Source organism: Notothenia coriiceps, unplaced genomic scaffold (genome assembly GCF_000735185.1).
Source record: "Notothenia coriiceps isolate Sejong01 unplaced genomic scaffold, NC01 NC01_scaffold00038227, whole genome shotgun sequence".
Classification (NCBI taxonomy): domain Eukaryota; kingdom Metazoa; phylum Chordata; class Actinopteri; order Perciformes; family Nototheniidae; genus Notothenia; species Notothenia coriiceps.
The window spans coordinates 114,765-126,335 of record NW_011370928.1 but is presented as its reverse complement, the minus strand read 5'-3'; the positions used below and the strand labels follow the sequence as shown (position 1 = coordinate 126,335).

Genomic DNA, 11,571 nt, shown 5'->3' with positions numbered 1-11,571 from the left:
AAGGTGGGGTTGGTAATTTTGGAGAAACCAGCTCGAGTGCGCTAGGATTTGAAAATACACAACCGGAAAAAATCTGCCACTTCCTTACAGAGCCCCTCCTCCAACACACACGAACGTGCACATCACCAATGAGGGCACGAGATAAGTTTTTGCACAGATGGAAGGCTGACAGGCAGGTAGGCCATCCAATCATTTTAGCCGGGCTAAAAAGATTGGTCGTGCTTTTTACAGTACCACGGCTTCCACAGATGAAATATTTTTATGGATTTTTTGTCAAAGCACTTAACATATTCATTGCTATCGGGATGTTAAGAGCATTCCATGGAATATAACAAAAAGTGTATCTCGAGCCAGTTTCTCAAATGTAGGCTACCCTACCCCACCTTTAATATAGTATGTAAGGTACAAGCTGCTCATATACATTTGATCTTTTAGACGAAATCATTTTACTGAAACAATAGCAATGAAAACTGTTTTTGCTTTGAACTTGTTTTTCATTGTATTATTGCATCTAATGCTGTCAACTTTTATCGTATCTTTCACCTAAAAAACAGGTGCAAAATGGCAAAAACAAGAGAACAGTTATGTACTTTTTACAGGGTCAAAAATGACTGTACAATAAACTATTTTTGTTTCGTTTTTTCTTTGATCTTTGCCTTGATTGATCAGTTCCGTTGTTTTTACGTTCATGGTCCATGTGAACTGATGTTATCTAGTTATCTTTGTAACTTTTTTTTATCGCAAGATGTTTTTTAAATGGTTTGTGTAACCTTGGTTTGTAAGGTAATGTATCAATATATTTCAGTATTCTTTCTCTTGCTGATTTCTAAAATGTTCACCTTGTAAAGATCTCCTCAGTGACATTGTGTCAGGGACTTGACATAATATTAGGATACGTATTATTTCATTAATTAAAATTTTTGATTTTTGACTTTTGAAAAAAAAACTAAAAATAAACATCTCTTCACGATTCAAAGAGAGTTCATGAGTACTAGTTCTCCCATAACCATCTTCTCACAGCTCACGGACTGAATGATTGCAGTTTTCTTTTACTTTTCTCTGTGTTCCTTCAGCTCCTCCCAGTGGCATGTTAGCTAACTTGTATCACAGAACAATGTTTTTAAAATGTGCGTCACTTTTCCCTCTGAACTTGAAACAGTCAACAGGGGACTCTCGGGTCAAAAACAGAAACACAACACATTACTGAAGGATGACGATATTTATGAATGGGTGCCGATAGTAGCAACAGAGCTTGATAAAGGGGGTGGGTGACTCGTCACTCCCTTCCTTCCTTCCTCTCTCTCCCTCTCTTACGCAGTACTCACTGAACCAGCTTAACTGTTGCACAACACACATACAGTCATACACACACACACACACACACACACACACACACACACACACACACACACACACACACACACACACATACAAATTCCAAGTTCTTTTAAAATAATGACATGTTATTATTATTATTTCCCAGCATGAAGGATTATGATATGACAGCAAGGGAAAAATTCTGACTGACAGTGTTGTGTTTTTCCATTAAACATCTTTAACTGCAGTTATGTAGCCTGTCTACATACCTTAAATTACATAAGCAGAGGACGAGTGTTACTGAATCCCAATTGCAGGATTTATTTTGCACCAAATCAAAAAGCAAGACCTAAAGACCTTAAGGGGCACTAAGAATAGACTTCTAGGAGTTACAGAGTACAAAGTGTCGTTCAAATTTAAGATTTGTAAATTAATTATTCCCAGATGATTTGAATATCATTTTCTGTTGAGACGCTGTCAGTGTAAAGAATACATTTAACCAGTAAGACAGCTCTTCCCATGAATATTCTTATTCAAGAATATTATATTACTATATTTTTCGTCTCTGTTTTTTACATATTTCTACAATATTTTATCCACATTGGCTTATTGCAAACAATTACTTGTCTTACTCATTGATCGTTTGCACTACAAAATAAAAGAAAACCAATAATTCTTGATTTTATCAATAGGTGAAGGCGAGGCAAAGAAGATCAGCAAAAGTCTAAAAAAGGGGCCCCAGTTAAGTTAGAGAAATACATAAAGAATTTGAGAATTCAATATTTCAATCTAGTTTATTTGGCTCTCTTTTTTGCTCATTTCCTTACTACTTTGCTTATTAATGCATTCTCTTGTTTTCTTTACAAAAATGTAAATCCTTGAGTGATAAATTGACTGAAAATGTGATTAATGTATGCATCATTTATTGTAGATTATGAAAGGATTGAAAATTCTCCCTTTGAGCACAGAATAGGCTCCCTAAAATAAATAAGGATTAATTTCATGTGAAAGGAATGTCTGTGTTTTTTTTTCTTTTGTCTTTTGCAGGACATTTGTGCCGTTTAGCATTTAGGAAAGAGTGCCCACAATGAATCACTAAAGAAACTTAGGTTATTTACGCATTTTCTCCGTAGGATCAGACGAGTATCTGTGCATTTCCATTGCTCGCACCAGACACTGAGGCAGACAAGCACGCATAGAGACATAACATTTATACAAAAACTCTCTTTTTGAAACCATCTGCCATGCTATTGATTCATCCTAGTCTGCATTGCCTGTCTCAGTTTATCAATTTTAATCCTGCCCTGAATCTGTTTGCACTTCATCACAATTTCCATGTGTTTGCTTCGGAGTTAACATGCTCTCAATGCTTTGGCATTTACTGTACTTTTACTGTAAGTGAAGGCAATGGAAAGTAATGTATCAGGTTCTACACTGCATTGCAGCTGCCTTACAGGGTTGGTTCTTTTCTCTTTTTTTATGATAACTAATAATGCAGGAAGTTTTTGTTTAACTTGACCAGATTTTGAGAGCTGTGTGTCTAATATTTCTCCCACCATCTCAGACATTTTTTTAATATCCTTTGATGTGCTCAACACATTAACAAATAATACATCCGCAGCAACTGACCTTCTGTCAAATAGTTCTCCAAGTCAATGTGAATTTTGTTCAAATAAAAAACAAAATCTGTTACTTATGCGAAGTAAGACATTTGGGTGATATAATGTATGATACACATTTGATGTCATGTATTCAAACAAAGAAATGACTATGCCAAAGAAGTGATGTGAGGAAGTTATGTGTCAACCTGGCTGCTTTATACCCCAGGTGCTACAGTGAGAGATGTGTGACGTCTTCATCACTGCCAGTCATTGAACTAACAGTGAAAACTCCTGAGTCAGAGCAGCACAGAGTTTTGGCCACTGACCTCAACTGAAAGCAAGCCTGGAATTTTCAGACTGACTGTAATGGCCTACTGCTGTCATAACATTGGAATATTCTCAATTCCTGGTAATAAGGATGATTACAATTTCAGAAGGGAAACGACATCTCATTGTGAGTTTGTCCAGAGGAAAATTACAGAACTGTAAAAGTGTTCCTTTGTACAGTCCAAAAGAGCTGGTTCACGTCATGTCTGTCTGACACTCATGGAGAGGTGTAGTAGCTACTGCAGGAGTTCCTTGTTATAAGAAATTACAGTGATTTCCTCTTTTGGTTTTTGCCATTCTTCACCCTGACTGTTGCATTCAATTCATTGCAGGTGTAAAAAGAAAGAACCTTATAGAAATACTTATTTTAAACCAAATAAATAACCTGAAGTACAACTATGTCAAGAACATTAACAAAATGTTGCCCCACATGGCTGGTGCCTGATACGATTTGTATGAACAGAGTCAACAGACCACCTGTAGTTTTCTCCAGTAACATAACTAATTCAATGATTAATAGCCTGGAGGAATGCCATTGCCTTATTTAGCTACTACCAAAACCTTTCCCTTTTCTATGGTATCCACACACAACTGAGTCAACTAAAGGGCATGAGAAACAATGACTCGCCTGCAGAACAGTGTGGAGAAACTGAAACACTCTCATGTACAGTATGTATAACTGCAGTTCTGAAGATTTACATTGTGTGACTCAAAAGCATAACATTCACAAACCTCATTATTAATGTCTGGGAACTAGTGACTTCTTGTAATTGCAGACTTTGTGAAATGACATAACCCTTTACCCTTTAGTTGCACATACAAAGACCTCATAGAGTGTATGGCTCACGTACATGTGTAATCCACCTATGAGTATAAGAGAAGCTGACACACACCTATTCACACACACCTCATTTACTCTCAGTTTCTTCTCTTCCTATCTTTCCATGAGCTTTTTTAGATTGTTACCATGGTTTCCTGAAGTTTATTGTCTCTGTCCTCTTCAGCCCTATGGCATATGCTGGTGGACATAAATGCATATTTATAAACCAAACAGAGACACACTGGTGTGAGTGTGTCATAAAGATATCCGAGGTCTTGTTGGAGGAAATCTCTGTTTGGGCCAGTTTAAGATCCAGACCTCCTCAACACTATACCAACACATTCTAACAGGTTCAGAAGAAGTGGCTGGAGGCAGACAGAGTTTGATGCCAAATTACGTCAAAGTCATAAAGTCCAGGCAGACCCCAGGATTGTACTGCTAAAAAAAACGTTGTTCTAGCACTTTTATAGTTAAGCCTTCTTGTTCCTTATTGGTTTTCTTTGGTGAAGGACGACAAACCACCTCCCAGTTTCTTTGTCTGCAACCTTTTCTGCATTTATTTACACTCCCGCACACGTGTCCTGGAAGAATTCCATGACATTGATCGCTTCTTGACCTTCACCATGGTTCACCATCAAGAGAGAAGGGAGTTTTACTGCAGGTCCTTTCCCAGTCGTAACCTCGTACCCCATTAGCTTCAGGCAATGTGAAGAATAATTAACCTGAACCTCAAAGTGGACTTTTCGTTCAACCTGACACACACACGCACTCACACACACACACACACACACACACACACACACACACACACACACACACACACACACACACACACACTCACAGAGAGAGAGTGGGACCTGTACACAGACATGCATACTAGCCTTAGCAGAAGAACCCTCTACTCTCCTCCATGAAGTTGCACACTCATTCTGATGGAAACACTCTTCTGACAGTGTACACACCCTAACATTACACCATCTTATTATACTCTATTGTACCAAGCTTTATGGTATTATGCTGAATACTTATTATTCCCTATTATGTTCTTATAATGAGCATTTTATTCAAGGAATTTTCTACCCCAACAGTCGCTGAGTTACACTTTTCTTTCTTTTCCTTTCTTTTTAATTTGCATATTTAGCTCAGTCTCAATGGTCTGCTAAACTGTTGTTTTTCTAGATGTTTTATTTAAAGAGGTCACACTAAGTCAAATATTTAAAAAAAAAGGGGGCATAAACAGATATAGCACAGGTAACATCACGTCACCTTTTTTTAGGGTAACGAACAACAACAAAAAGTGAATTTTTCATTCTATTCATTGCAGAAGAATTAAGAAACAATATATTATTGGGCACAATAGAAACTCTATATTTTTAAATGTGTTTTTTTGGTAAAAATACCACAACATTTAAAAAAACTTTTATGGAACAGCATTAGTTTTCAGGCCTAAGACCTTTAGAGTAAGCTGGTTTTGCCCTGTTGTCCAGACAAGAGAAGAGACCTAATGATCTGTGGTGATGTAACAGTTTCTGAATGAGGCACATTCACACATTCTGATCGACACTGACATTTCCCAGGCAAGACTCCCTTTAAGAAATATTTATTCTCAGTAAGATTGCTCTCGGCCTTATATTTTTTTGTATTAAAGTCTGTGATTTATGGCTTAACAAATGCATCACTCATTTGTTGATTGAACGTCTTATCATGTGAGTTCAGTGACTTGGAGAGGCTAATATTGGACTCGAAGCTGTTGCTGAGGGACATTTATAGCGCAGAAGGCACTAAATAATCTGCTGAGTTCCATTTTAAGCAACCCATGCTTACTGGGTAATTTGGAATAGTGAAACTCAACCTGACGTCATACTCTGTGTGCCTGTATAAAAAGTCTAGTAAGCCTTTAAGCCAATAAATACAGGACAGCCACAGAGACGAAGGAACAGAAGTCCAACAAGGTTACATTAGCTGTCCAAAAAAATATCGCATGGCTGTGGGGAGCATTTAAAGTCCCTATTTGCACACCTATGCTTCAGTACGCAGCAAAAGGCAATCTTACTCGGAGGCCCGTTGGAAAACAAAAATGATTAAGAGTGAAAGCATTTCCTTACACACTGCAGCTGTAGCTTGTGGAAAACACAAAGGCTGAATGTATCAAATGAATGTATATTGTTCTAAAAGGTTCTCATTTTGTCTCCTTGAGAGATTGATTACATTGAAACAAACTTGTCCCATCGGTTTAGTTTAGGCTTATCTTGCTCTGAGAGACCAATCAATGACGTGAGTGAAACTGATTGTCCCTGGCATCACCACGTAAACAGCCTGAATGCATTTCAGCTGATTCAACTGCAAAGTGTGGAGGTGCCTGCACAAAGTTGAGAAATGTGTTACAATACCATCTGCATTGCAAAAAACACTTTCTTTCATTGTCTTAAACCCAAACCACTAACAAACTGGATTAAACTGAAACATGTGGGACAGGTTTATTTTGAAATCAAACCCTCGAGTAAAGTTCCCTTGGGATGTTATGGTATCTACTGTAATCCAGAAAAACAGGTACATCTTTTCTTACTACCTCACTACATTTCCATGGGATATACCCCAAACCAACTACAGTTAGTTGACACTTACTTTGCAGATCAAGATGGAAAACAGCTTACAAAAAATGTTTTTTTTTATTGATTAAACTACACAATTTGACATCAGTCAACAACAGTATGCTGTTTAAATGTACATGAACAAGTAATGCTACTCCAATTATGTATTCATGAATGTAATGATATAACACTCTGAAAAGGGCAATTTTCTTTTTTTTCTTTTTCTGTAAACTTTTTTCTTGAAACACATTTAGCTGATTATATCAATCAATCAAATAATGAAAACGTATTTGTATAAGTCAGGCTTCAAACTTCCCCAACCATAACACGTTATCTTTGCTCTTGTTATTTGTAGTAACTTTCAGTTTATCACAACCAACAAGATGCACAGATGCTCTTATCTATGTCTTATCTGTCTTTGTAGAAATCTTGGCGGAAGTGAGGAAATGTAAAAGGATAATTAGAGAGAAGGAGACACTACACACACTCTCTGTGTTAACACTAATCAAGAAGCACATGATAAAACATCACAAGATTTCCTCCACCCATAGCTAGCAGTGTTTTGTGTGTGTGTGTGTGTGTGTGTGTGTGTGTGTGTGTGTGTGTGTGTGTGTGTGTGTGTGTGTGTGTGTGTGTGTGTGTGTGTGTGTGTGTGTCATGTGGTCATTTTCATGCGAAGCTATGTGCCTAGAAGACCCTTCCTTCTAGACAAGAACCCTTTATTTGAGAGTTCATCTCAGGGATATATTGTTTGAATTAACTCTTAATGATCTGTTTATAATTGTGAAATGCAACACAACAGCTCTTCTGTTCTGCTCTTGAATAGAGTAGTATACAAGGCTACCAGCTGCCTAATCAAGTGATTTATAAGATAATCTTTAAAAAAAAGAAACTCTCAAAGTTTTGAATTAAAGTGTTCCGTTCTCTCTCTTGCTTGTGTGTAGTCAGGCCTTTATCAAGTAGAGGCTTCTAATTCCTGAAGTCAAATCCTCTTAGGATCTATGCTCTATTTCTGTTGGGTCTATTGGGACTTCTTTGAAATCTTCATTAGACCAAGCTCATTGGCTGGATAAGACACACACATGCACACAATAACGCACACCATCCACTAAGAGATATCTCAGTGATCGAGTGAGGACCAGTGCAAAGTTAACTACTGACACAAAGGGAGGACTTCACTGTGACGGTTGAAGGTAAGAAAAACTCAATTTACATCTCTTATTTCTGAACAATTGTAAAGTGGATTCATCTAGAACTAAATATTGAAATGTGTTAATATGTGATTGGATGAAATAGGACTTACGTTTTTCGGTCTATATGTTTTTACGAAGATAAAATGTATTGATTTGAGATTGAGTTTAGGGGTCGTCTTGAGTTTTGATGGTCATTATTTGCCAAATACAGTGTAACAACACTAGGTTTTGAAAAGGTTTTAACCACATTTGTTTCTTTTTTCATTTCAAAGTCAATCCTTTTGCACAGAATGAGAACAGAAGATTCTTTCTTCGTTGCTGAATAGTCATGGGTCTTCGTCTACTTGAAAGTCAGCTGTTATAAAAGAGTTTATTGTGCAACTCTTGCACACTAACATACATTCATAAGTTCAAACATTATATGGGACTTCATTTGCTCATGTCAAGCTTGGCAAATCGATTACACAGGATTTGGGGATTGTAAAGATGTCCACAAAGATCACCTGGCCAGATCAGCACCGTGACTGCATGCAGGGAGAATGAAGCTAATGGGAACGCTGTGGATCGGTCCTTTTATCCAATTAGATATTAGCTCTGCATACGTCACAAACAACTGGTCCAAACTAACTTCATTACAAAGCAGTGTAGTACCCAGAGTGACTGTAGTTTTAAATCTTTAGCAGTTATTGCAAATTATAAGTCATACAAATGTAACATAATTATAAGTATTCATGTACTAATCCGATATAATAGGATCCTATACATGTATTTTATTTATTTTCAATAATCTTTTTTTCTGCAATGTACAAACAAATTCTCTTAAAGTTTTACATACACACAAACATATTATTTGAATTAAATTATTACATCATTGTTGTTGTTATCATCGTTGTTGTTCCAGGTTTCTTTATTGCCAATTCAATGTTTTCCAACTTCAACAGTGTCCCTAAGGGGCTTAAAGCGAGCAGGAGACAGATTTGTTGCAGCTCAGTAATCCTCTTAGACTGCATTCATTTAATTAAATATCATGGCACTCACTTTGTCACATTGCAATTTAAATCAGTAGAAAAACAATAGCCTTATGGAGAACAATTATTGATGCAGGCTATTAAACTTAAATTAAAATAATTATTCATCCAAACATCCAAAGCCCCCATCATGTATAAACTAACCACATCATATGAATTACCTCCTGTTGTCTGATTCTCAAGTTTTTATCTTACAGCTAACTGTAGAAAAATGTCGGACAGACTGCTTGAAATGGAAGATTTCGCAACCAAAACAGGTGAGTGGAAGCAATATTTTCAAACATAAGCCTGTGGATATTTTTTGAACTTGGTGACCTCTCTTTGTGCTTATCTGCCGGGGGAATGGGTCTCGTCAAACCATGTATCTAAGTACAAGATAAGATAAGATAAGATGGACTTTTATTAATACCCGTGGGGAAATTCAGTAATTAACAATGTATCTTTGCAAAAACAAATTTCATTAATTGATCATTAAGAAGCTTTCACTAGAAACAACCTTACAGACCGAAGGTCATACGCAATGACTACTGAGCAATTGACTCTAAACACCTGACAGGAAGACCAAAGCAGACTACAGACCTGTAAAGCTTTGACAGTTTAACCACAGCTCTAATCTTCTTTTTGTTACGCAACGGTGGAGCAATAGTGCACTACATCTGAGATGACGCTTTAATCCCAAAATTGAAGCACCATACCCAACAATGACTCATGACTCAAACTTTATCTGCACAAAGTCTTTTTACTGATGAATGAACCAGTTATCCAGTTGGAAATCCCACATACCTACTATTAATTATGTGGGCCTTGAGAGTAAAGTGGATTCTTTTTATATATGAAGTTCCTTCTGATTGAATTGTGTCTGCTTCGAAAACATTTCTCCATTAGCCAATTTATTGACTGTTAAACTGAATAATTAAAGTCATTTATTTTTAGAAATTCATTCAGAAATAAGTATGTTTTAAGAAGTAATTTAAAACATGCAATAGACTCTTTCATAACTAACAACAAAATGTAATGTGTCTTCTCCAAAGGTCCCAAAGGAGTCATCAATGACTGGAGGAGGTTTAAGTTGGAAAGTATGGACCAGGAAAACTTGCCGCCTGCAAAAAAGGAACTGCTGAGACAAATGTCAACCCCAGGCAAGCCAAAAGAAGACGGCAGATCAGCCCTAAACCGCAAGGTACAACCAGACAAACGACAGAAGGCAGACTTTTACTTTGCTTTTGGTTATGGTCTTTGGATGCTGTGGATACAGCTACAATTGTGCGAATGGATCTCCAGTAAAGTATTGTTTCAGATTTATCGCAAAAATAGTCTTGAAAGCTTCTTAGTGTTTATTTTGAAAACGCCAGCCAACATAATGTAATATAATACATGTAATTTTGATAAGAATTGTAGCCAATATCAATTCTAACACTTTTTTCCCCTTTTTTTAGATGAGTGTCCAAGAGTATGAGTTGCTTAAGGAGGAGGATGAGGGATGTCTAAAGAAATACAGGAAACGCTGCATGAAGGAGATGCATGATAAACTCAGCTTTGGGCCTCGGTTTGAAGGTGTGCATGAGCTGGACAGTGGAGAAGCCTTTCTAGAAGTCATCGAGAAGGAGCATCACAGCACAGTGGTGGTGGTCCACATCTATAAGGTTGGAGTCAAAGGATGTGAGGAGCTCAACAACTGCCTTGACTGCCTGGCACTTGAATACCCCAGTGTAAAGTTCTGCAGGATTGATGCTGTCTCCTCCGGCGCAGCCGAGCGATTCTCAGATGAGGTTTTGCCTACACTGCTGGTGTACAAAGCTGGAGACCTACTTGGGAACTTCCTGGCCTGCACACAGCACCTCACAGGGGAGTTCTTTGCCACTGATGTGGAAGCTTTCCTCAACAGCTATGGCCTGCTGCCAGAGAAAGAGCTGGCTGGTGTGGAAGATGAAGAGGAAAATGATGTAGAATAAACACAGAGTTTGGCTGCTGAAGAAGAAAGAAAGGTTTTTGGAGGGTTGGATGGAGAGCAACAAAAGACAATATGTTATTGTTAAAGTTATTCTTCTGGGCCATGGGAAATGAACAAGACATCTTTATTAGATCAGTATTGTTTGAGGATTGTTAAATAATGTAACATCCAGTTGGTGAAAGAACCCTGATGTCCAAGATACGGGTGCCCTCAATCATGTTGTAACTATAGACACTTATGCATGCTGTATTAACATGTACAAATTTATTTTTTTTAGCACTTTTTTGGTTTGATCTGTACACAAGTTATTTATATATCCAGGGTTTGTATAAAGTGACATCTTCAGATGTGATACAATATTGAAACATATATACTTGTGGTATTTTGCCAATATTTCAAAAATAACTTTGCAGGGCTAAATAGGACAGGGATTTTTAAGAGGCAAAGGCACTCTGAATGTGAACATGTCTTTGTGTTAACATGTCTTCCAGGTGTATATTGTTTTCTGGAATAAACATGAATAAAACTCTGATTTACCATCATCAGTGAGGAATTTGCACATGAATGTATCTTACTTTATTACTGTATTATATACATATGAAATATGACTTGGCACTTGTCAATATCATCTTTGTCATATTGGATTTTGTTAACGATTTGGGTACCTTACTAAACTGTGTTCCGTAATATTTGAAACATAGCCCAATGTACAGTATGAGTTGTCAAGAATAAAAACATTAACA

The 11,571-nt window shown here is 37.2% G+C and overlaps 1 protein-coding gene across 1 annotated transcript; it reads left to right on the top strand.

Annotated features, from left to right (window-relative positions):
• Nucleotides 1-7,609: 7,609 nt before the first annotated feature.
• On the top strand, nucleotides 7,610-11,571 carry pdcb (phosducin b). The gene is made up of 4 exons (XM_010797679.1): nucleotides 7,610-7,849; nucleotides 9,075-9,134; nucleotides 9,909-10,057; nucleotides 10,314-11,571. The coding sequence occupies exons 2-4, from the start codon at nucleotides 9,089-9,091 to the stop codon at nucleotides 10,827-10,829; spliced, it is 711 nt and encodes a 236-aa protein (XP_010795981.1). The 5' UTR covers nucleotides 7,610-7,849; nucleotides 9,075-9,088; the 3' UTR covers nucleotides 10,830-11,571.

Bases quoted from the DNA above. Each gene is read 5' to 3' on its own strand.
- pdcb (XM_010797679.1), top strand. From the start codon at position 9,089: ATGTCGGACAGACTGCTTGAAATGGAAGATTTCGCAACCAAAACAG. The intron at 9,135-9,908 runs GTGAGTGGAAGC...TCTTCTCCAAAG, and splicing joins AGATTTCGCAACCAAAACAG to GTCCCAAAGGAGTCATCAAT. The intron at 10,058-10,313 runs GTACAACCAGAC...CCCTTTTTTTAG, and splicing joins GATCAGCCCTAAACCGCAAG to ATGAGTGTCCAAGAGTATGA.